Source organism: Mustela nigripes, chromosome 4, assembly GCF_022355385.1.
Source record: "Mustela nigripes isolate SB6536 chromosome 4, MUSNIG.SB6536, whole genome shotgun sequence".
Lineage (NCBI taxonomy): Eukaryota > Metazoa > Chordata > Mammalia > Carnivora > Mustelidae > Mustela > Mustela nigripes.
In genome coordinates, this window is record NC_081560.1 from 23640248 (window position 1) to 23667520 (window position 27273).

The following is a 27273-nucleotide window of genomic DNA, read 5'->3' on the forward strand; positions in this document are numbered from 1 at the left end:
TTAAAAAAAAAATAGATTAGAATATGTAAGCTTGAACATAATTTAAAAATGAACTAGCAGTTAGTGATCAATAGTCATATATATTTGATAATAGCTTCACCTTTCTGCCAGTATTTTTATATAGCACTAGCTGATAATATTCAAGGCAAAGTAGATTACATATGGTTTCAGTAAGTATACAAACACTAAGGTATATTTATATATATTTCTGGTTGTGGTTTGTAGAATATTGTGGCAGCAGGCACAATTTCTTCCAATCCTTCTACTAGGGACTATAAGAGCCCTATCCTTTCTGTGCACACCAAAAAATGGTGGAAAAGGGTGGGAGGCCAGGATTCTTGACATATTTATTTATTCTTGACAAATATTTACTTATTCTTGACAGGTATTTATTCTATTCAACTGTTTAATGTCTACTATTTGTTTAAGATATAATGCACTACCCATGGGGCACCTGGGTGGCTCAGTGGGTTAAGCCGCTACCTTCGGCTTGGGTCATGATCTCAGGGTCCTGGGATGGAGGCCCGCATCGGGTTCTCTGCTCAGCAGGGAGCCTGCTTCCCTCTCTCTCTCTCTCTGCCTGCCTCTCTGTCTACTTGTGATTTCTCTCTGTCAAATAAATAAAATCTTTAAAAAAAAAAAAAAAGGTATAATGCATTACCCAAATATTCTGGAGTATTAAAAAAGAGGACAGAGGAATGAGCGAATAAAAGTATGTATGTATACAGTATATTTTCTACTAAGGAAACTAAAGACCAATTTTGGATTCTTCACTGGCTGGTCCTTATACTTTGGCTAAGTATTTTTTCCAATGGCAAGAAACTGCCTTTACTCACTAGTAGAAATGTGTTCAAAGAACTGATTTAAGAGTAAAACCGGTTTAAGAGTAAAACCGACATTTAACAGGAATTTATTAGATTTCTTGAATCTCTGAAGCTCACTAGGTAGAGTAGGAGATTTACTTCTGATCTTAATCACTGAACATAGTGAAGAAAAAAAAAAATCAAAGACTCACCTTTACATTTACAGTTTGCCAACTACTATTTTGGCCTGTCATGCTTACACTTGAGTAATATAAGTAGCAGCAACATGTCAATAAAACGATTATGAGCTGTTTCTTAAGTAGTCCTTATGAGACTATAAGATTACTGCACAGTAAATATTAACGAGAGAGGCAGACTTCATTATAGACTATAAGGAAATATCAGAAATCCTTCATTCATTATAATCAGAGAGTTTAGAGCTGAAAGGGTCTTAATGTTCTACTCCAATTCTCTCATCTTACTGACTGTAATGTCTCTGAATCTCAGATTAGCAAACTATTTAGTGACTGACTTGGATTAGAACTCAGATCTCAAGTCATAAAACAAGCACCTTTCCACCATGATGACCTGCCTCAAGTTCCATATAAAGACTGGGAAAATTATTGCTACACCCAACTCAGATGGATCTCAAAGGCATTATGCTAAATGAAAAAGGTCAACCTCAATGGATCACACACTCTAAGACTCCATTTATACAAGGTTTTGAGATGATGAAATGATAGAGATGGAAAATGGATTAATGGTTGTCATGGATGTTGGGAGGGGAAAGGTGTGGTAGTAGCACAAGGGACACCCCTCTGATGACTGAATAGTTTTCTGTCTTGAAAATTATGGTGGGCACAGGAATCTACACATGTGATAAATCTACACGTGACATACACATGCTGACACACACACTGCACCAACGCCACATTCCTGACTTTGAAATTTTACTATAATTATATTGTTACAACTATTGGGGGGGAACCAGCTAGAAGGTACATGGGATGGACCACTGTACACTTTTGCAACTTCTGTGACTCTACAATGACTTCAAAATAAAAGTTCAAAAAGAAAAAGTCAATAGAACTTGAGCTTACTAAAAAGAAAACAAAAGCACCAAAGATTCCTTACTCTATTCTCAATCAGAATAATCCTCATCCAGAATAATCCTTAAGATTAAAGTCAACAAAACTTGTTCTTATTCCTCTGCTCAAAACTCCACAATGGCTCCTATCTCATTCAGGGTAAAAGCCAAATACTTGGAGTGGCTTACAAGAATCTCTCTGGTCAGCTATCCCCCTTTCTGGCCTTACTGACCTCATCTCTCACTGCCCCCATCGTGGCTTCCCCTGCTCCGGCCACAAGGCATTCTTTTTATCTGGGCACACTTGCACTACAAGACCTTTGTCCCCCCTGTTCTCTTTGCTTTCAAACCACTTGTTCCTTCACTTCATTCAGGTCTTTGTGCCTGTCCCCTTATCAGTGGGGCCTGAGTACCTACTGACAATGTGTCTCCTTCTAACCCTGGAATACCTCTCCTCTATCCTTAGCTTTATTTTCTCTGCAGCATTTGACCATCTACATAGTCCTACATATTTTGTTTATTTGTTTGCCACCACTGGAATATAAATTTCCACCTAAAAGACAGATTTCTCTCTACAGCATTCATTACTTTATGCCCAGTGCCAACAGTACCTGGTACATCGTGCAATAAAGAATTAACCTGCTGAAGAGACCAGAAAGGGAAAAGAAAAAGGAAAAACAAACAAAACATAAACCAAAGTAGAAAAGTAAAACAAACACATTATATTCGTGTGGTCTAAGGACAAGATGCAATTTATTATTACATATAAATGAAGCTGCATTTCATTCAGATTTGCAATCATGAGACCAATTCTGACTTTAATTAGAACAAACCTGACAAAAGACATTTACCTTTTAAGTCCCATTTTTCTGTGCTATCATACCAAGGGGCCTAAAGTGAAGAACCTCTAGGGTCCCCTACAAAGCTAAAATTCTCAATGGGTCCATGTGAGGCAGAGAACATCTACATTTCAGTTATAGGCCAGGTAAGTCTGGAAAGGAGCTATGGAAGGTATCTGAGCACTGGTTCTCTCAAAGACCCTGTAGGTGGCAAAAACTGTAGGATGCACTGGGAGTAAAAAAAAGCGAGACACATGACCTAATGCTGTAAGCGCACAAACCTTATGGTAAGTGCAGGGTGCTGATGATGCACTGACACAGACGCCCGGTCAGGGTCCTGTTGGGGCAGGGTTCTGAAGGCAAAGCCTCTCTACGATGTGAAATGCGGACAGTTGAGTAGGAGCTATCTAGAAGCAAAGTATGTTCCAGACAGAGAGAGCAGAATGACTTCAAGAACAGTGAGTTTAAGCTGTTTTTGGTTTTTACAGAAATGATGGATGAGAGCCAGGGAATGTTAAATATAAACATGGAGAGGTAAGCAAGGGCCAGATCATGGGTTTGTATTAATCCTAATGGCTGTGGATGATTAATGAAGCCTTTTAAGCAGTAGAATAACTATCAGATTTGTGTATCAGGAAGCCAATTGCAGCAATAATGTGGAAAATGGATCAGCAGGGAGTTAGGACCAGTAAGGAGATGGCACAAACCGGGCAATGAAGAGAAAAAGGCTAAAATGAACTTGATAGAGACCAGCAGATAATCAGGTATGGAGAGTGAGAGGGGAGAGAGAAAGATGACACTACATTGGTGGAACAGAAGACTGACTAAATGGTGGCACTATCAATCAAGATGTGGGATCATTCAAGAGAAGGAATAGCTTTCTACAGGGGAGAACATGAGCTCAGTTTTAGCCATATTGCACTCTGGTATCTCAGAAGTGAGGTGCAGGCAGTATCTGGATATGCTGGTAGGGAGAGCCTGAAAGAAAGAATTGGGTTAGAGACCTAGGTCTGGAAATCAGCAACATCTACCTGAAAACCGAAGCAATGCGATGAATGAGATCACCCGTGGAGACTGAGGTGGGGTAAGAAGACGGACAAGACAAGATGGAAGCCTGGGAAGCACAAATATTTAAGGAGCACTCAAAAGCAGACTGAAGAGAAGTAAGCAGAACTATAGAAGGAAATCCTGTCAAGTATGCCACACTAAAAGAAAAGAGAAAAAGATTTTAAAAAGATGGTGGTAAGTTTTACATAGTACAGAGATCAAATATAAGCAAGGATTGAGAAGTGTCCTTAAGGGAAGCACTGGTCTCTTAGGTAAGCACAGATTCAATGATGTGGAGGGGTCAAAGCAGATGGTAAAGGAACGAAGAGCAAATGGAGACAGAATTAAAACTTCTTTTAACTCTTTTAATTAACTTGGCTGTGGAGAGAAGCAAGAAGAAGAAAAGTAGCTACAATAAAGAGAGAAGACTGGAGAGTAATTTTCAGAAGTTAGTTAAAAAGTAAAAGGATAACTGATGGCACAAAATCCCCTGGAGACCAAAGGAGAGAATTTAGAGCAGGTATGTAGAAAAATGAATTTGGAAAGAAAGAGGCTGAAATCTTCCATGGAGAAAGGAAGGCAGGAGATAAGAAAAGGAAGCAGGGGAAAGGCAAGTGTGGAGCTGCGAGGTGTTTTCTAGATACGCCCGTATTTTTTCCAGAAAGCAGGAGATGAGGCTGTCTGCTGAGAATGAGGGGAGAGAAGTAGAGTAAGGGACTTAACTGAGTATGGCTGTGAAAATCTGAAATAGCTCTTGTGGTGAAGTAACTCGAAAACAGCACTTAGTGGGAATCAAGCAGCAGCGGTGTGGAGGAGGACCTGGAGACGGGACAGATGCGGAAAGGCTGATGGAGAAGGCTACTGAACTCACTGAGGTCTGAACCGTGGACTACATGGAGTGGAACGACAGCAAAAGGAACAGTGAAAAATCCATGAGGGAATTTGTTAGCAAATCAACAAATCCACCACCCCTTCCTAATTAAACTGCTTCTCCTCCCAAGATCTCCAGAGTCACGAAGGCAGGATCAAACATCCTCAGTTATTTTGGCTCCTGGTGGGAAATAAAGCTGTGGATGGCTTTTCCCTGCCTTGCTCCTGACTTTTAGGCATTCCAGTCCAAAATGTCTGCTCTGTTTCTGGAATGATGGCGCATAATCCAATTTACCGACCCATTAAATCTAAATGACCATGCCTATTTAAAGCACATCTGGAACTATACTCTGTATGAACAGTGATCAATTCTGACAGCTGTCTGATCAACCTGGACAACTCTTCAAAATGATCTTATAGTCTAGAATCTTGGCTTCTATCCAAGCTCACTATGTCACAGGCTGGTATGAAAAGGAATAAAGTCAGTCAGTGAAGACTTACAAAAGTGGGGTCTACTCCATTGCCCAGGGTGCCTTTGAATAAGCTACACAGGTGATTCCAGGGCACACAAGTTTGAAAGCCACCACTTTAAATCAATATTTTTTTTTTTTTAAAGATTTTATTTATTTATTTGACAGAGAGAAATCACAAGTAGGCAGAGAGGCAGGCAGAGAGAGAGAGAGAGGAGGAAGCAGGCTCCCTGCTGAGCAGAGAGCCCGATGCGGGACTCGATCCCAGGACCCTGAGATCATGACCTGAGCCGAAGGCAGCGGCTTAACCACTGAGCCACCCAGGCGCCCCAAAATCAATATTAGTATTAAACATACTAGCTTTGAGATGAGAAAAGGATGCATAAATAGTAATGGAAAGCAAGTGTGTGGTAAGTTAGGAGAGATAAGCAAATAAAAATATAGTTGATGATCATCACCATTCAGGGGATAGGTGAAGCTCTGCATTAATAAAATACTGAAGGGAAGCCATTCACAGAGAAAAAAATACCAGGATCAAGATTGACCCTTCGAGAATATGAGGGCAAAGGACTTAATTATATCTCTTAAATACATACATATCAAAGGCATGGTATGTCACTTAAAGCATAACCATTTTCCTGCATCTCATTCACCTCTGAAGTTCACTTCTAAAGGCTGATAATCAACAATGTTTTCAATAGCTGTATGGCATCTTTTCTCTGAAGAAATACACAATATGCTACTGCTTTGAGCCACATTTACCTAACCTACTTCTAATCTTGATCTTCCTAAATTAACCAAATGGAGAGAAATCACCTCCGATTCTTTATAGACAGGAGTAAAGAGGTCTGGTAACTTAAAAAGGGCAATGGGCAAGAGTAAGTAAACTCCAGAGATACTCAAGAAAGCCAGCACACGTGTGGATGTCCTTAGAGGGACACACTAATGTAATCACCAGTACTATTTCTCTTTCAATGGAATTCCCGGCTGACTGCTGATCTGGGTGCAAGCTAATTTCCCCAACGGTGAATACTGCTGTTGAGATGCAGAACTTTCCACCATCTGTTAGGCAGAATTAGCATAATGACAGATTATCTAATCCCTTACACTTAATTGATACAAATGGCACTCTTACAACACCAGTTCAGTCGTTATCCTCATTCATGTGGTCTTATCCCCACCCTATAAAAACTGGTCCTCCCACCCTGCTGGTGATGGATCTGGTCTGGAGTTTACCCCCAATCTTGCTAAAAGTCCAGGTGCTTTACCATGAGACACTTTCCTAAAATATTTTATTCAGGAGGGGGAATACAGCTGTTATACCAGATGCATCTGAAAAGGGGCATACTGAACAAAAAGAAAATCTGTCTCCAGGAGACTGGCAAAACCACTGTGTGAGGCAGTGCCTCCTTGAATTAGATTGGGTTGAAAATTTCGAAAGGGACGGAAGTTTAGGTCAGAACTGATCTGGGGATAGTGACAAAGGGAGAAAAGCAAAAAGAAAGAAATCGGAAAATTAAATGAGTAGCAATACAATACTAACAGGAAAGACTCTGCTGTTTTACAGATTCAGGTGTTCTAGACAGACCCAGGGTAGCATTTAACAAAAAATGGGAATCAGACACCTAGAAAATCAAGGACATGTTCATAGGACCAAATAACTAGAAGAGCACCATCACTAAAAAGTAGCAGGGACAGCTGCCTGTGGCACCAAACAGAGGAAGTGAACTGTCCTATCACCAGTGACCGGTAGAGACGGTTCAATTAGAAGGAAGTGAAAAGCCATCAGAAAGTATTGCAAATAATTTCCAAAACCAGCATTTCCTCAGAAAGTGAGCTTCCAGGGTCAAGAGAAAATACTACAAGAAATGGACCTGCACCTAAAGGAAAACCAGGTTTCTGGCGGGGGTTGGGGGTGGGGATGTGGGAAGATGTTCTTGTTCATTTTGAATATATAACTCTTTGGATATAAGTGAAATCATCAAGTATTTATTTAAAACATGTATTAACCTAGAGGTATTGTTTAAAACACCACATTTCAGGAACAGCTGTTCTCAAGCTACACTCTCTACAAGTCTATGCAACACACAATGTACACCACCATCACAGCCACTTTTCTTTTCTGTTAAAGATTTTATTTATTTATTTTGATAGAGAGAGCGAGAGAACACAAGCAGGCAGAGCAACAGGCAGAGGGAGAAGCAGACTCCCCACCAAGTGGGGAGCCCAATGGAGGGCTTGATCCCAGGACCCTAGGGCCATGACCCGAGCCAAAGGCAGATGCCCAACTGACTGAGCCACCTAGGCACCCCATCACAGCCATTTTCTAAGATTTGTTTTCTTTCAACTTCTTCCAAAATTTTTACACATTAACTGTTTTGAAATCTACATATAATGTTGCTATCAGAAATAGTTTCCTTATGTCACAAGTATCCATTTTCCTAACATTTGGATGGCTGGTTTTATCACTTGTTCTGTAAGTATCTATTCATTCCTCCATAGTTTGAGTCCTGAGAACTGGGGTTGCAGACTCATAGTTTGTTTTTCATTGAAGTTTTATTGGAACATAGCTATGTCCATTTGTTTGCATATTGTCTATGCCTGTTAAAGGCAGAGCCAAACAGTTGTATTAAGACCATATGGCTTTCAAAGCCAAAATATTTACTATCTGGTCCTTTACCGAAAAGGTTTGTCCACTCCTGCCTCTGAGTACTGCTTTTTAAGGAGAACTTTAATAGGTCACTTCCTAGAGCACTTGGCTGGCTTGGTCATAAAGCATGCAACTCTTCTTACCTCAGAGTTGTGAGTTCAAGCTCCACACAGAGACTGCTTAAAACAAATATATAAATAAATAGTCACTTCCTATGACTCCCAGCACTTGCAGTCAAGCAGACATACTCACCAGAATAAGTGTTACATTGTGCAAAAAAAATCTGGCTCATTTTTAATGATTCTACAATGTGATCTTCATGTAGCACTGACAGATTCTAGAAAGCTCACTGATGTGTTCAAAATAAACTAACTGGGGTGCCTGGGTGGCATAGTCGGTTGAGCAGATGACTCTTGGTTTCGGTTTAGGTTGTGATCTCGGTGTTGTAAGATCAAGTCTTGTGTCAGACTCCACACTCAGCCCAAAGTCTGTTATGTCTCTGTTTCCCTCTGCCCATCACCACCCACCTAGTCACTAGGCACATGTTCATTCACACACTCTAATAAAATCAGTCTTAAAAATAAATTTAAAAAATTGGGGCACCTGGGCAGCTAAGTGGGTTAAAGCCTCTGTCTTTGGCTCAGGTCATGATCCCTGGGTCCTAGGATGGAGCCCTGCATCCGTCTCTCTGCTCTGCAGGGAGCCTGCTTCCCCCCCCCCCCCCCCGCCCTCAGCTGGATCTCTGCCTACTTGTGATCTCTGTCTGTCAAAGAAATAAATAAAATCTTTAAAAAACTAAAAATAACAAATTAAAGAAATTAACTGAGGAAGCACTCAGTAATATGAGAGCATCTGTGAAAACTCAAGGTAGGAAGACTTCCTCTCTTCTGAGCACCGGTGGGCAGGGGGGCCTGCACCTGGTATTTATGTAGGGTTATTACCTCTAGCCACAAGACTCCAGAGTACATAAATGAGCCCCTCTCTTCCGAGAACACGCACAATGCTACTATTAAGAGTAAGGAAAGCCACCAACACTGTCATTTCTGCGATGGCAGCAGGCAGGCAGTACAGAGAAAAGTCACATGGAAAACTGGACTTGATGTAGATGAATGTTACCTCATGAAGTTGTTGTAAGGAACAAAAGACTTTACTTAGGTTCTGCCTGGCAAATAGTAAGCTCTGTATGTTTCTGATCACTCTTCTTGGTTTTCACTATACTGACACTGGCTTAGTTGCATCACTCCTCCTGGACTCAGCCCCTTGTTCGTAACATAAGGGAGGTGGAATAGACAGTCTTAAACATGCTTTCCTACTATAAAATCTATTTTACTAGAAGGAAAAAAAAAATGTTCTATGTGCAGCTATGAAGATACACGTTCTCAATGCAAGCATTTTTCAGGAACTAACTGAAAAGGTGAGCCTGACTTCACAAGACCTGTCCAGGAGATGAAGCTATCAGAGCAGACTCCTTCTTAAAATCCAGCGAGCCTGGGAAGAGGTCACCCTGAGCTGATAAAGACATCGAGCTCACCCCTTCGGCAGCAGCGTATGGCCTGGGAGAGCAGCCATCCATCCGCAGCGCTCTCAATCACACACGTCACTGTGGAGGCGAGATTCACGGCTCCAGCGGCAACAGGCCAGTGTTATCCAATATGCATGAAATCAAAGTTTTCATCATTTCCAGTGGTCAAAGGCCAGTGAGTGATAAGTCCCAGAATACAAGGATTAATGAAGGAGTCATTAAAACCCGGCATTAAATCACGCCTGTAGCCAATGCTGAGAGTGATGTCTGTAATACATTACAAGCTGATTAGAAAGAAACAAGTTCCAATTTAGAAATGAATTACCTGATTTCTTAAAAAATTGACTGGATGGCTATCACAGCAATTTTGTTATTACAGAAGAAAGAGAGAGTGGGTAACATACAAGTTATGTCATGGGTAGGAAATGATCATCTCAAAATCGCAGGGAACAGAATCTGGGAATAAATAACTTCCTAAAGGCAGTAAGATGGAAAAGACACCGGCCAGATTTTACTTCTTTTTAAATTCTGAGTGTGTGTGTGTGTGTGTGCGCGCCAGCACCTATGTTTATTGAAGCGAAGGCACTGTTAACACTTTATGCCCAGGAAACAAATTTAATCTGGAAAGAATAACCACATTCTGATTACAGTCTGAGAGAGGACATGAGCTGATACCAATGAACTATCTTCTCATACACAATGAGCACTGTCTTGTTGTTGAACATAATCTGTCAATGTGAAAAAAGCCCTCAACATATACTCTAAAGATAAAATAGGGTGAAAAACAGGGGACTGGCTCAGGTGGGCGAGGCTCTGACCTACTTTAGTTTCCACAAGTTTCTGACTAGGAGAAACAGAGCTTCCAGAGGCTTCTGCTTTCTTGTTAAGGGTTCTGTCCTAGGGCAGCGCACTAGTTAGAAAAACAAATGCCACCAAGTAGATGCTTGAGTAGAGAGAATCCTTTATAGGCAAAAACTTTCAACTGCACCCTCTCAATATGCAAAGCTCATCAGTATAGGCAAGGTCATGGAGAATACGTCCAATTCAAACAATCCAAACCAAAACAGGAATACTTCTTGTTCTCCACTCTCCCCCTCTCTGCTAAGCTACTGTGGGACAAGACTGATACCTCTCCCTGAAAACAAGTCTTGAAGGATTCTCTGAGACCAGGTAACATAATGCAAATTCTTATGTGTTATAATCGGATAATATTCAAAATATTTAACATATGGCACTGGCTAGAGTTTGTCATACCTGTATATATCAGCTGAACATAAGCCTTATTTGTAAAAATAGAAAGGTATGCTAGAAAAAAGCCAGGATCATAAATGTGGCTGTATCTAGAAGGGTATCAGGATAATATAGCAAATCATTTGAGGGTAGTAGTATAGATTAAAAGCTGCCAAATAATTATGCCTCAGTCATCAAAACATGCATCATTAATTTCAGATGCATCAATCTATACCCCAAAAAAGAAAACAATGAACTCTAGGGCTTCTTAAATATTTAACTATTGACTTGAATCTTTAATAAACCCCATAAATGGCAATTATTGAGTCTAACAAATAGATTATACTTGAATTTGTTTGATCCCCCACAAGTATTTAAAAGATACAGTTTGGGTTAGTTAGCAACACCACCACCAACAACAAAGATACTAACAATACCTTCCACTGCCAAAGACTTCTTAAGGAGAAAAATAACAACAACAACAAAACAAACAGTTGTCAACTAGATGAAATCTATGAATTAGATAACTACAGAGAGAGGTAAAAGAATATTAGAGGTCTAAATTCGAAGCTCTTGGGGCACCTGGGTGGCTCAGTGGGTTAAGCACCTGTCTTTGGTTCAGGTTATGATCCCAGGGTCTGGGATCCCTGGGATCCCTGCTCAGCAGGCAGTCTGCTTCTCCCTCTCCTGCTCCCCATGCTTGTGCCTGTGTGCTCTGTCAAATAAATAAATAAAATAAAATAAAAATTTGAAGCTCTTTCCAATGTTGCGCCTTGTTATTTTAGGTAAACAATTTAACTTGCAGTCATGTCAGTGGTGAATGGCAGTGAGGCCACTAAGTCAACTGGCAGTGATAACTAAGAGTTAAGTACTTGGAATAAAGTCTGATTCTGCAAATCCACAGACTTCCAACTAAATATAGTGTTTATGATCAAAGTCCTGGGGAGGAAGGTCTACATAAAAGAAAAAATCCCTGGCTAGCTCTTTCACAGTCAACACGGAGAGCCCTAGGCATTTCTCAGGGCAATCGGCCTAAGTGCCACAAGACCAGGGGCAAAAGAAAGCCCTGCCATGAGAACAGAAAGTGGGAGCTGGGACACCCCGCTGCCATACTAAGGCTGGCCCCCACCACGCACACACAGCCGGCGTTAGGGGGAGGCAGTAAGAAGCGCCGTGCCTTGAGGCTGGACGTGAGCAACTTCTCCTGGGGCTCTGAGTGTTGAGCCCGCAAAACAAGGAGTACTGATGCTGTTGACAATGCATCTGCCAACGACCTGGTCAGCACCAAGCCCCTGGTGAAGAATGGCATCATGCTCACAGATGGCACACCTCCCACACCTTGCAGATAGTGGCAGGAGTCCCACCATGCACTGCCCCTGGGCCGCAAGAAGGAGGCCTAGCCGACTCTGGAGAAGGAAGAAATTTTAAACAAAAAACAATCAAGGAAAACTAAGAAATATGATGAAAGGAAGAAGAATGCTAAAATTAGCAGTCTTCTGGAGGGGCAGTTCCAGCAACTAGAACATCGCTTCAAGTCCAGACCAGTGTGGCTAACTAAGCAGGTGCTACGAGCTGGAGGGCAAGGAGCTAGAGTTCTATCTGAGGACAATCAAAGCCCGGAAAGGCAAATGAATCTTCTTCCCTTCTATCTTCTTCTATCTTCAGTCACTAATAAAGGTGTTTTTTGTTCTGGGGAGGAAACAAAATCCCAAAATCCATAGCTGGACTTTCTGGAAAGCCAACAGAAAAACGACCGGCTTCATTCACTGCTATGACTTCTCTAACCCCACAACACACCCCTAGCTGAAGTTCTCTTTCTTAAGCATCTGAGAATAGGTTTAAAGAAACTTTAGATTACTAAAAAGAGATACTAAGAGATTAAAGAATATTAGCAACGCCGTTTGTTTCTTTCTCCTTGAAAAAAGGCCAGATAGGGGCCTTAGGAAAAGAGGGTGGGTGAATGACTTACCAAGGTCACGCTACATGCTGGAGGCAGAGCTAGAAATAACCATTACCCTCTTAGCCCCTTCACTGCTCTACCACTCTGTCCTTATTCTAAATAAGCTGATATGACAGAAGTTAGTGGAGGTAAAAGGCTATGTTCTGGGATCAAAACTGATCTGAGAAAAAATACATTTATAAAGTTTGTTTTATTCTTCCTATTACCTGTATCTATACTTATCCGAGAACAGAGAAGAATGTTGGTTTTGGAACTCCTGTTTTTTCTAGACTTCTTTTCATAGTGCTTATTAATATTGGCGGCACATTAGAATCACCATTCAAAATATCAATGCCAGGCCCTATGCCAAACCAATAAACCCAGAATCTCTAGGGGTAAAGAACAGTATTTTGAAAAAAACAAATGGGGGCGCGCGGGGGGGGGGGGGGGGGGGGGGGGGCGGGGGGGGGGGGGGAAGCAGGGGGGGTGAGCAGAGCCTGGGTGGCTCAGTCCGCCTTCAGGGCAGTCCAGATCCTGGGATGGAACCCTGCCTCAGGCTCCTTGGCTCAGCAGTAGTCTACTTCAAACCCCTCCTTCCCCTACCCTACCCATGCTTGCCCTCCTCCCCTGCTTGTTCTCTCAAATAAATAAAATCTAATTAAAAAAAGAGAAGGAACAAATAATGGGTACCTAGATTTTCAATATGGGGCACCACTGGTTTTTTTTTTAACTGCCCCAGGTGATTCTGTCATTTAATTTTGAAGAAAAGTACCAGACAGAAAGGTTCAACTAATGAATTCTCTTTTTCCGAATTTCAAGAGCACTGATTTCTTTAAAAATTGACTGGATGAGGGGATGCCTGGGTGGCTCAGTTGGTTAAGCAGCTGCCTTCGGCTCAGGTCATGATCCCAGGGTCCTGGGATCGAGTCCCGCATCGGGCTCCTTGCTCGGCAGGGAGCCTGCTTCTCCCTCTGCCTCTGCCTGCCTCTCTGTCTGCCTGTGCTCACTCGCTCTCTCTCCCTCTGTCTCTGACAAATAAATAAATAAAATCTTTAAAAAAAAAAAATTGACTGGATGAGTAACCTAACATAACTTAAGGCTCCCAGAATTATAAATTTATTAAAGAACCTAGCACTCCCCAAAGAACAAGAACCTAAGAATTGTGGGTAAGCAAAGACCAACTTCTGGAAGTGGTTCAGGAACAGCAAATTTGTTTCTATTGGTTCAATTTAGGCCACAGTGAGACAAGTGAGAGGTTGCGAGAGCAATCAGAGAGAAGATTCTTCAGAGTCATCATCTCTGTCTCTTCAGAATGGAACTGCTAGTTGCCATGAGGCATTTTCTAGGCAACTGTGATCAGCTCCCTCCAACATTAGGCATCACTTGGGGAGGGGGAGCTTTCCGCCTTTCAGGGGAATAAGGGACAAATAAACAAACTCGTGGCCATTATGACAAAACCAGGCCTACGTACCCAGTTTATTATTAGCCTGACATTAAACACCACTTAAAAACAAAACAAAACCACCCGCCCACACAAACACACACCCCACGACAGAAAATTACATAATGGCATCTGGAATGATCTGCTCTGACAGTGAAAGTAGAGCCAGCCAAATCACAGAGGTCTAGTAAAGACCAAAATGTGCATGAGGTAACCCTGGAAAGTCATTTTCAAGTCCTCTATAGTTTAGGCAGATGTTGAGACACATAAACAATGCTTTGTTAGGGGAAGAAGTCCAAAATAATACTCTAGGTTCTAGAAGGTTGTCACACAGCTCTGAGAAATACCAAGTCATTATTAAGCAGAAGAGTAACTCTATGTTCGTTTAGCAAACCCAATCATTCTAGAGAAGTTAGAAGAAAATTATCTTGGCACAGGTTGCTTCTTAGGGTGGAAGCTCAAGAGAAGTTTTGTCATATGGGTCAGAAAGAAAAAAAGCAGCCAGTAAAGAATTCTACTACCTGTCCTGTTACAGATTACAGTCCACAATCCAGTCGGCGGGCACCACAGGAACAGGAGAGCGAGGTTCTTATTCCCCAGAAGCCATTGGCAACTGGACCAAGCTCAACGTCAGTGTGGCTATGGTTCAGAATATGTAACTGCTTTAGACTTAACTGCTTTCAGAATCTCTGCAAGTAAAAACTCGAGAATTGAGTCTCCACTTACAGAACTAAGTCAAAACCAAACTGTCTTCTGGTGGTCAACATTTTTCTCTAAGAATTAGAAGACGAAGTACTTTTTCATGAACTGATTCGTAGCTCTAATATAATCAACAAATGAGCCCCACAAAAAGGCTAAGGATTTTGAAATTCCTTCTTCTCTCCTACTCTTTGGGGAGGGCAGGGTTATTCCGGTTCCTGGCTTTGAAACACAGTAAACTACTACAGGACCTTTGTGGTCAACCCTCACTCAATGGTCTGATCTCTCCACAGACACAGGCTGTGCTAAGTGGTAAGTGAAGGAACGGTTTCAGTGGGAGTTTTCTGAGAAAGTGGTGACAAGAATAAATGCTCTGTATAACTGCTTCTTAAAGAAAAAAAGTGATTTTGCAATCAATGCCAACATGATTGGGGGCAGGGGCTGGCAAAGAAGAGATGGTCTAACAATGATCTAACAAGTACAACAGAATTCCCCTTACTGTTGACCTAATATGTGATGGTTTATACATCACAATTTTAACATAATAGAAACTTACATTAAAGCAAAAGTCTGCTGAATCACAGTTGATATGTTAAGCAAACATATCAGAAATCTAAAAGGCTCCATGTAAAACCCACACTGGGAACTTGATAGAAGTTTCAAGGGACTCCTGGGTGGCTCAGTGGGTTAAAGCCTCTGCCTTCGGCTCAGGTCATGATCCCAGGGCCCTGGGATCAAGCCCCACATAGGGCTCTCTTTGAAGCAGGGAGCCTGCTTCCCTTCCTCTCTCTGCCTACTTGTGTCTCTGTCAAATAAATAAATAAAATCTTTAAAAAAAAAAAAAAAGAAGACAGTCCCAAGTTTCCTTTACCTGTTAGGAAGTGCATGCTGTTATTAAACATCTCCAAATTCTATCACACACACTGACTTCAAAGGTCCAACTATTTCCTCTCTCCAAGTTCTACCTGTTGTAAACACATTTTTACTGTTGGCACAAAAATTCACATCACAACAGAGCGCATCACAACAGAGAGAGTGATTCAGTAAGTTCCACAAAATACAACTTCCAGTAGAGCTCTTCACATGCGCGGGCACAGAATAGCACTTTCTAAAACACTAAACGTTAGGAGCCCTCTGCCTTTTCAACCACTTCAGATATGGAGATAGGCAGGTCACTAGCCACAGCACTGCATCCAGACAGGGTGCTTCCGAGCACACCTCTGGCTTTGAAAGATTTTTTTTTAAAAAAGTAGGTTCCATGCTTACTGTGAAGCCCACTGTGGAGCTTGAACACAGGATCCTGAGATCAAGACGTGAGCAGAGATCAAGAGTCGGACGCTTAACCGAGTGAGCCATCCAAATGCCCCAAGATGTTTTCAATAATTACTTTTAGTAAGGGATAAATTGTATGTGCATTAAACTTCTTGAAACATGAATACCACTTGTACCAGTATGCAAATACTTATCAATAATTACTGTATTAACATAGTGCACTTTTAAGATTTAGAGGAGGGATGCCTGGATGGCTCAGTTGGTTCGGTGTCTGCCTTCGGCTCAGGTCATGATCCTGGGGTCCTGGGATGAAGCCCTGCATGGGGTTCTCTGCTCAATGGGGAGCCTGCTTCTCCCTCTCCCTTTGCCTGCCACTCTGCCTACCTGTGCTCTCTCTGTTAGATAAATAAATAAAATCTTAAAAAAAAAAAAAAAAACAGATTTAGAGGGAAAACAGATATAAGTTAGCCATCAAGGTAATTTTTTTTTAAGTTGGGTATTCATCCTTTCTTTCTTTCTTTCTTTCTTTTTTTTTAAGATTTTATTTATTTATTTGACAGAGAGAGATCACAAGTAGGCACAGAGGCAGGCAGAGAGAGAGAGAGAGAGAGAGAGAGAGAGAGAGGAGGAAGCAGGCTCTCTGCGAGCCCGATGGGGGACTTGACCCCAGGACCCTGAGATCATGACCTGAGCTGAAGGCAGAGGCTTAACCCACTGACCCACCCAGGCACCCTTCATCATGGTAATTTTTAAGAAGGTGAGAGAAGAGATAAATCCAACTGAAGGGCCTGGCATGGAACAATAAAGATGGACTACTATAGGGGCGCATGGCAGCTCAGTTGGGTGAGTGTCTGACTCTGAATTTCAGATCAGGTCATGATCTTGGGGTCCTGGGGTTGGCCTCACATCAAGCTCCATGCTCTATGGGGAATCTGCTTGTCTCCCTTTCCCTCTGCCCCTCCGCTACCTCTCTTTCTATTATAAATAAATAAATCTTTTTTAAAAATGGACTACTACAAAATCTAAGCCATAATCCAATGAGGAATTTTGTTTTGTTTTTTAATTAACCTATGGGCAACTACTATGTACCAGGCATTTCTTGTATTTTATTTAAGCTAATACTTAGAACATTCTGTGAGGTAGCAGTTTACCACTGGATTGGATTAGCCAGAAGAGTGTGAAGCCAGGAAGAGTGTGAAGACTAAGAAGAGGATGAAATGTAAAAACATTCAATAAAAAGTCCTTAAAATTAAAAAAAAAAAGAAGAAGAAGAAGAAGTTTGAGTGGAGAAAAAAAAGCCAGAAGTGTGTGAAAGAGGATAAAGAAAAGAAAGAACAAGGGAAGGCTGACTGACTTAGTCAGGAGCATGCGATTCTTGATCTAGGGGTCATGAGTTGAAGCCCCATGCTGGGTACAGAGATTATTCAAATTAATAATAAATGAACTTTAAAAAGAGAGAGAAAGGACAGAAGTCACTAAATATGACATTACATCAATGGTTACCAGTCAAGTTCAGAGGCTTGGAGCTGATGTGAGAACTTGACTGTCAGGTCTTAGTAAATATGCTGAACATTTAAATGCCTTAGTACATTTAATTCTTACAACCACTCAATGATGTAATTTATATCTAAATTACATACGAAAAAAACTAAGGCTCAAGATTGCACAGCTGTTTGGGAGCAGGGCTGCAGTTTTACTTCACATCTGTTCATCTGTTCATCTCTAAGCCAACAACAACTTGCCTTAGACTTCATGTCAACACTAGGCCAAGAAGTCAATTTTCCTGTTCCCAGATTCAAATCTCAAGAAATAACCAGCACTCAAAAGGAATACCCCCCAAGTAAAAGCTATTACACTAGCATGATTAAACAATGGATAATTTCCCTTTATTTCCTAAATTTTTGAAAACATTACAGTTTTTTGTGGTTTTATTTATTTTATTTATATATTTTTATGATGTTCAGTTATCCAACATATAGCACATCATTAGTTTTTGATGTAGTGTTCAATGAGTGCATATATAATTTTTTATTACTTAGGAAAAAAAAATCAATTCACTCAGTATGAACTGGAGCAAATCTCCTATATAAGGCAGCATCACGACTGGGAGATAGCAGAATCTACAAAAACTCCATTCCTATTTACCTTATCACTTTGTACTATGCTGGCCATGAGAACTGTAAAGAGAAAGGTGCAGAGATATGGCATATAAAAGACACAGAATTTTTGCTTATTGGTAACCATGTCAAATGTGCCATCTCCTTATCACACCAATTGCATTATCCAAAAGAATAAAGAAAGAATGCTTGAGGGAGGTCAGAATGGCAGACTGAGAACTTATGTCCACATGACATCCTTTTTAAGGTCCCACTGAAATGACAGAAAAGACAGATATGGACAAGAATAGAGCCCTAATGGTGCTACAAAACAAGAAAGTATGTTACCAGCATATCAGAAAGTTTGCACAAATTCTGAAAGACAGAAAGCAGATGGGATCTGATTGGTAGAGTATTGGCAGTGCCTCAAGGGCCTTTATTGACAAAATACAAAGCACCACAGCGAGGAGGCTTTGGGAACATCATTTAAGCAATTAATCAGAACCTACATTCAAAACAGCTAGATGAGCCCGCCTCTTTCCTGCCCCTATGATTCCCCACAAAGTTATTAAGAGCAGAGTGTTCTGACCATTGGCAAATACCCAAGAAATAATCTCCCAGCAAGCATAGGCATTTCTTCTATCACATACCATTTGTGTTCCTGAACAGTTCACATTCTATAAAACCACCCGAAAGCCCCAAAACAAACAGGGCTTGAGAAGAATAACTGAATTATGTGTAGACTACTTAAACTCTATGGAACTTTCTAGCCCAAGTGCTAGCAAAAACAACCTTAATAAAAACAGGGGTACAGTTAAACTTCTACTGGCAGAGAAGCCGTAAATCATAGGGCTCCCATGCTTTCTCTTCCTTCTAGGGGGGCTTAGTTTCTACTAGAGACAATTTTAATCAAAATATAAAATCCAACTCCGGCTGTAGTCTTCTTTATTAATCCACTGTTTAAATACTGGAGAAAGTGTCTTCACAGCTTTTCAACTACCCTAGCAGGGTGCTACTGAGGTTAACCAAGCAGAAAGCAGAAGGACACTTAGGTAGTCATGACTTACACTAAAGGAAGTTGCTGTGGTAGATTTCTCTTCACATTCTGAGATTTTTCTAAGTCTCTCTATTGCGAAAGCTCTCCCTTTAATTGGGAGAAGGCTTACTTACCGATTCAATATTTTAAAGTATCTGGGAATATCGTTTCTAAACCAACATGACTTTAACATTATGTCAGTGAGATTCCCCAGATTACCAAGGTCATGTATAGGACATTTCATGATTATAGAACAGAGGGTAGGTGATTTAACCAGGGAAGGACCTTAGAGGGAGGCTCTGTAAGAAACACAGAGGCACAGCATTTTACACCGAGTCACATAATCACATCACATCTCCTTCTCACTCCACCCCAATGGCAGTGAGTTTTAGTGGGGTCTGAAATTTGCCTTCTTCCTCCGTGTTTCAGACACCCCACAAAGAAGGCTTCCCTGATACTCTCTGCTTCTCTATGCCCTGTCATGTCAGAGACATCTTGGGGAGGCAGGCATACACAACCACATAGGAATGGAACACCATCCACCCCCAACCTGGTCCTTCTTTCATGTATATAAATCAAGGTTCCCCAAATATCTGAGGATTTATGAAAGAAAAGAAACAAAATAAACAGAACATGGGGGATAATTGAGTGGAAGAGGGTTTTTAAATTTTAAATACTATTTCTCAGACAGAGGAAGTATTATATTTGTGGAGTAGGAACAGTGCTATTAAAACACTTGAACAAAAAATTTATGTATGAGTGCTGAAATAAAAAGCAATTAAAATGGGCTAGATTGGGAGAATCACCTCTGTGAATTTCACAGCAGAAGAAATCATTTCATTTCAGAACTACCAATACACTCCTAAAGCTTAACACAGAGCTTAGTACACACCAGGCATTTTATGACTACTTGATAAATGAACTAATGAGTAAGTGAATGAATGAGATGAGTGAATAAGAGAGTGAGAATGAATGAAAATGACTCAATAAGCATGGCTGGCCGGTGAAGCAAGCTGAAAAATAAAGTTGAAGACAGCTCCTTTAGGTGGAACAAAAATGCAAAGGCAGTCTTTAAAAAAAAAAAAAAAAGGGAAGAAAATTTAGAGATTCAAAGCACAAGGTACAATACCAACAGAATTTCTAGAGTCAGAGGCAAAAGTGAAAGACAGTAATTCAAGAACTAATAGAAAAAAAAAATTACAAGATGAGTGTACAGCCCATTGAGTACGCAGCAAAAAAGGACACACCTAGAAATATTTTAATAAATTTTCAGAAAACCAAAGATAAACATAAAATTGTAAAATCTTCCAGAGTCAGAAAAAATAAAAATTGTTAAAAAATAGAAATGTAAGGGAATGGAGATCGAATTCTCATAAACACTGGTGAAGCAATAGAACAACAGGCCTTCACTGTTCTTGGGAAAATAATTTTGAATCTAGAATTTCATAGAGAAACTAACAATCAAGATTATAGGCAAAATGAAGACATTTTCAGACATGCAGAAATTCAGAAGCTTTACAACCCACACATGTAAAATCCAGGTTCTTCACCAAATCTAAAGGAAATACCACAAAAAGACTGAACTGAGATACAAGTGGCAGGTGCAAATGAAGAAGTACAAAATGGGGGCACCTGGGTGGTTTAGTTGGTTAAGCATCTGACTGAGTTCAAGCCCCAAGTTGAGCTCCACACTCAGCGTGGAGCCTACTTTAAAAACAACAACAACAAAAGAAGTACAAAATGGAGGAAGAGACAGACATACACACATAGAGAAAACCACACAAAGGGAATTAATTTAACATTTCTCTGGGGATAAAACAAGATAGAATTTCTGTTTCTGTAAGGTCTTCTCACTCCACCATACTAGGTCCAACAGTAACTTAGAATTGCTATGGTATGGGGGTAGAGGGTAAAATTTTGGGTTAAACTTACAAGCAAAGCTTAGAAGACAATTACACTGACAGAGGAGTAATGTAATAAATCTTGAAACAGAAGAAAAACTTTTTATTACTTTGAGAGCAAAAGAGAGTTTGTGCAGGGGTAGGGGGTATAGAGGGAAGGAGAGAATCTCAAGCTGACTCCCAACTGAGTGTGGAACCAGATGACTGGGTGGGCTCAATCTCATGACCCTGAGATCATGACCTGGGCTGAAATCGAAAGTTGGACACTTAACCAACTGAGCGCCACCGAGGCGCTCTGGAAGAAAAACTTTTAAAAGGAAGAGAGAAGTGTGAAAAAGGGAGCATTCTAACTTTCTAATCTTTCAGAGAGGGAAATACTCGATAAAGTTATTCAGAAACAATAAACTGAACTTTGTAAAGTTCACTAATGGTAAAACTTAATATAACAAAATTGGGGGTTAAAGGAAGGAATAGTGAAAACATTCAAAAATATTCATCTTTCGGGGCACCTGGGTGGCTCAGTGGGTTAAAGCCTCTGCCTTCAGCTCAGGTCATGATCCCAGGGTCCTGGGATGGAGCCCCGCATCGGGCTCTCTGCTCAGTAGGGAGCCTTCTCCCCTCCCCCATCTCTACCTGCCTCTGCCTACTTGTGATCTCTCTCTCTCTGTCAAATAAATAAATAAAATCTTAAAAATATATATATATTCATCTTTCATATAAGGAAGCTAAAAGAAATAAATCACAGTTAAACATTTTTTAATTAGTAAAATTAATTTATAAAGCTGTAAGGATAACTGTCCAAAAATTAAAAAGCAGACACGGCTGAGAAGTGAGCATCTATGTTTCCATGGGAGCATCTGCGGGAGGCAATGGTCCAGTCAGTGACATAAATAATGTCTCCGTACTTCCTCAGATGCTAAAAGAGCATCTTCAGGATGCTGTAGGCAGCTCTAAGTAAGAACACTAGGTCCAGAAAATTGGGTTTCAAGAGGCCACTTTCTTCCTATGTTTAGCTTGGAAGTGAGATACTAGTATGTTTTAAAATTTAAAAACTTGAGAGACAGGAGGTTTGGCCTGATTGTGAAAGCCTTAAAGCTATAGAAAAACACTCAAGCCAGAAAAACTAAAGATTGTAGGACACTTATTCCTACTGTGGCAGAGAAAAACCAAATGAGGATTCAAAAAGGATTATTCTAGAAGAAGGACTAGACCTGACTTCAAGCTTCAGTCACTTTTAGAAGACTTTAGGAAAGAAGTATTCCTGCAAACTGGAACTAAAGAAAAAGAAAAAAGAAGCAGAAGTCTCATTCCTTGCAAGTGTGATTGTCTGGTTTACATAAATATAATACAAGACAAGCTCTATCTATGAAGAATCCAAAGAGACACAAAGAAAGTTTAAAAGGATGGCTTTGAGGCTACTGGATGATTGTCATTAGAACAAAGAGGTAATGAAGATGTCCCAAGTCCAAAAGATCTTTGACAATACCTCTGGGAACAAGGCCCCATACTAGTGTGGGCATCAAGGCAGCAGACAGCAAAAGGGCAAGGCAGAAAAGCAGTAGAGCAAAACACGGTTTCAAAAAGAATGTTAAGGGGGAAAAAATCCACCCCCCAAAATAGGACATTGTACAAAAACAGGCATTTTCTAATTGTTCCTGTCCTACAGTTTCATCTCTATGCCATTTCTTCCCCAGAACAGGTCATGCCAATGGTCTCCTACCATTGTGAAATACTTCACATGAGAAACACTGGGAAAATATCTTAAGTGATACTGTATCTGCTGGATCTGTTAGAATTTTCCAGGGCTGGAATGGCGCTAAGTGTGAATGTGAGTATATGAGGTTTCACCCTCAAGTTGTATTTTTTAGGTGCCTCCTTATAAATGTGAGCAAATTTTCACACCTTTCTTTAAAAAGGTGACATGCAGAAAGAGTGAGCAACCAGTTAATACATTATAATATGGGTTTGCCAAATTGGAGCTCCAAGTAATTGGGAAGTCCAGCACAAGAAAAGGTCACCCCAGAAAAATCTCACTCTTCAAGAAGGCTCTGACAATAAAGAAAGAACGAGATTTTAATCACTGAAGCTAATTACATAGAAGACTAAATCACAAGAAGAGTTATTTAAGTGTCTTAAATACAATAAAAAGTAATTAACAGGAAGCGCCATCTTGACAGCTTCATGTCACAAACCAAGCCTAAAAGGCTCAGCTAATTCCCAGCCCGGGACCCAGAGAAGGAGAAACAACTCTAAGTTTGATCTTTTTATTTTTTTATTTAAACTGTTTTGATTAACAGATAACAACTCTTGCCAACTCTACAGTGAAGTTAATCAAGAAAAAAATTTTAATCTATTAGAAGGATGATGAATCTCGTTTTCATTGATTCTCTAGAGGGCAAGAGATAGGAACAGAAGACTGTCACACAAGAGGTGCCTCACAGAGATCCTGTGACTCAACTCCCTCCCCTACACACCAAAAAGAAAAACAGAAGGACTAGACTGAACCCTAAACAAGGGCAGAGCGAATTCACACACTTTGACACGTGAAATACACCAAAAAATGTGCTCTGAAATAACTGCAAGAGACTCCACCTCATCCGCCTCCCCCGCCTGGTTAGCCTGTGATCAGCAGCTCCAGAGAAGCTTTCCGCAGCCAGAGGAGCCTAGCTTATCTCAACAACAGGAAAGCCTCTAGATGCTGTAACAGCCTGTATTTTGGTATACAAGCCTGCAGAGGATGATAGGTATAATTTGTATCAGATGACTTCTTAATTCTACATTTCTACAAGCTTGAACACAGACGGCCTTTCAGAGAGCTGATGCATTATTACTAAAGGAGCTCTCCGAAATGACCTTCCCTGAACTGACCTGTACATTCTAGGATTTTACCCGATGCTGGTCCGAGGGACTGAGGGCCACCAGACCTGTGCACTTCTGTCCCAACCTGCTGGGCCATTTCTTTCTGTCCTCATAACTATTTATACTGGTTGTGCTTGTTTTTTTTTTAATTATGTACTCCATCAAATATTTTTATTAATAACTGAAATAGAAGTAAACACAAAAAGTGTGTTTATGAAAACAGATGAGTACTACTAAAAGGTTTAATAAGATGAATGGCTTTAAAATGGCTGCGAAATAAATGAGGGGGATGTAAATCACAGACATCTAGGGTTTCATAATTAGTGTCCTTAAGTACTCATTCTAAAAGGGAAGATCAAATGGTGGATTTACTTTGCCACCATCAAAGATTTGGAAATATATGTATATTTTTATGTTTAAAATGAAAATAAAATTTTTAGATTAAAAAAATCCCTTCTCTAGACAATGTTTTTGAATAATTAACCATTTCACTCAGAAAGAAGGCTGTTAGTATATCTAAATTCTATTAGCTGAGTATTTGAATGTTATTTATTCATACAACTTTTTTATAATATTATTTGGAATGATTTGCAAAAGGACAGAAAATTCAGAAGAATAAAAACAAAATCAAGGCAAAGGGAAGCTATGAGTAGGAATAGAACATAAAAAGTGTAAGAAGCATTAAAAGGTTCATCTTCCAGAAACATCCTATCCTTGGCAAGGATGTCCCAATAACCAAGCAAAAAGGGAAAACTATCCAATACAATTTCTCCAGTACTGATTATATAATAATAAAATCAGGGATCAATAGAAACAACTGTCCCAGTATTCCCTGTTATGCTTCACAAAAGGATGCAATATAATAAACAAATAATTCAAAAACCTACTGAAACTCCAACCATATGTTGAATACTGAGACTACAACAGGGAATATAAGTGACAAAAATCCCTATCTTTAGGGAGCTTATGGTCCAGTGAGAGTTTGTCTCAAAAGTATCCATAAATCTCAGTTATTTCTCCTGAAGGCAGCCTAGCAGTTGCTTCACACAGTTTAGTAGAAACAACTCTGTGAAGAAACTCATCATGCTTCCCAAGCACCTTGCTAGGCTGGTCTAATCAAGGGGACAATTTAGGTATCTGGAAGAATCGATATCCTGGTAAATACTTTGGTAAATAATACCAAAATAATATTCCTTATAATCCAGTTATAACAACTGAGAGGTAGAGAGAGGTCAAGGTTACCACCTGACATGAACCTGAAATACAGATAGTCTATGCTGTCAGTTAAGACCCATCAACTTGTGTTAACCAACCAAACTGAAAAAATGATTGATACCTTCTTATGAAGGCTTGAGAACCTGACCAAAACCTTGGCTGCACAGAGAGCCACCTAACCTCTGCAGAAAGGATTGCTAGTCTGAAGAAGTAATCTCCATTAAAGCCAAGATCAACACAGTAGAAAACTCCAGGTTTCATGGCATGGAGCATGCCCACAACACTCTACTATGGAATTCTTAAATGAACTGTTTCAAACTGCCCTATAGAAAGAAAAATCTCTGTAACACACTCAAATTATGCAAATTTTAAATAGTGTGCATTTACTTTAAGAGTAGACCTAAGTGGTAACTAAATGAAATAACCTACTCTAGTGGATTGTCAAACATGGGTGGAAACATCTTGCAAAAATAAAGATGTGGATTTTTAGAGTACTGACACTTGTTTTTTACTAGCAAATTAGATAGCAGGAGCAGTTATTTACTGACAGGACTCCTTCTTGTTTGTGACAGTTAAAATTTTAATATACAGGAACACTAACTTCCCAGCTCTCCATGATAGAGTAGCATGCATCTAGCTCCTGAGAAGTACTGCAAAATGGAAATAATCATTCGTGTAATTTACACAGACAGAAAAATGACCAAAATATGGCCTAATCCCTCCCTTGTCAAAAATATTAACTGATTTGTCAAGATTCTGCTTCTAATAAAGCGTGTCACTTGTGATGGTATTAAGGTAGTGACAACAAAAGCCTGTATTGAGTTCCTCTCCACAAAGTCTCACTGTTGTGTGAACAGTAAGGTTTATATAAATACAGGAGTGCTAACAGTGACCAAAAATAGTTATTGCCGAAGTGTGACAGTGCGAATGAACAGGAAAGGTTCTTCTTTGGTACCAGAGCTTCTGGAAGGTAAATTAGCTGCTAGAGCCTCTCTTTCCTTTCAGAGGCACACAGCAGCTTAAAGGGGTTTCTCATAATGCGCTCCATTGTACTTTCAGTAAGACAATCCTTGTTTTGATGGGAAACCTATTCTTTTCTTCCCCTCCACTATGCCCCCTTAAAAGAGAAGAAAAATACCAGTTTGGTAACAAACAGCATTTAAGATTGTTAACTAGAAATGGAAACAATGATCATGCTGGTATATTTTACACAGAGTAAGAACTGCTACTGGGGACTGACTGACTGTTTTAATATTCATTGTGGTAGCATGCCCCAGCGGGCTGCAGGCTTCCTCCTTCCCCTGTCAGATAACTCCCTTGAAAGACTGTTCATCAACCAAGTTCCCAAGGGACTCTGGAATAGAACAGGATATAGCTAGTATAAAAGAGAAAGGCCCCATCATCTATTGACAACATACATCCATACAAAGAAAATGTCCAACGAACCCTTCTCCCCCTGCCCTCCCTTTTTTCGTATGTGTGTGTGTATGTGTGTATCTGTCTGTCTATAATTCAACTTCCTAAATTAACGTGCAGATAATTCTTCCACCTAATGTTGGATAGTACCTAGGGCCTGACAATAAATGGCATTATTAATAGTAATAATGTATGCTACATAGTGCCAAGCACACAGAGCCCAATAAATCTTAAACAATAATGAAAGAATATGATTAGCTAATGAATGATTATAAAATGCTTTGCAAATATAAAGTGCTACACAGACATAATAATTAAGAAGCACTGTGTTAGGAGCAACAGAAAGCAAATCAGGGAGAAAGAAAGGAGAGACGTGACTGAGGACAACTTGCAGCTCTGGCTGAGTCCCTGCTGGCCAGAACACTCACATTCCTCCAATGGTGACAGTGGCACATGTCCGCTCTGAAAAGGCAGGCACCGTCTCCGTGGCTGGGCTGGCCGGTCTAATGTAGTCCACAGTCACATTGACCTGCAAATAAAGAATCACGGGAGTTAAGGTTGAGAGTTTGCAACACAGCTCACTAGCAGCTATATGTGCCTGCCCAGTTGTGAAAGATCACCTCACCCATTTGGATTTTCTGCGCCAAACATTTTAAAAAACAAAAGCCGAAAGACAGCTGAACCCCAGACTGGGAAAAAATATCTGCAAATGTCTTATCTGACAGAGGACTGTTCACCAAAATATGCAAAGAAGTCTTAAAATTCAACAGTAAGAAAATGAACAACTGATTTAAAAATGGGCTGAAGATCTGGACATCTCACCAAAGAAGGCCTTCAGAGGGTGATGATGTTCTCCATCGTGTAGCACTGGGGAAAAAGAA

General features: G+C 40.3%; 1 protein-coding gene and 1 pseudogene across 1 annotated transcript in view; one reads left to right on the forward strand and one right to left on the reverse strand.

The window, feature by feature from the left end:
- Nucleotides 1-27273, reverse strand: part of SND1 (staphylococcal nuclease and tudor domain containing 1) — a 413481-nt gene that overhangs the window by 202014 nt on the left and 184194 nt on the right. The window contains exon 12 of the mRNA XM_059396465.1: nucleotides 26821-26921. Within this exon, the coding sequence (XP_059252448.1) occupies nucleotides 26821-26921 (101 nt within the window). The remainder of the gene's footprint in view (nucleotides 1-26820; nucleotides 26922-27273) is intronic.
- Nucleotides 9130-12150, forward strand: LOC132015256 (small ribosomal subunit protein eS8-like; annotated as a pseudogene).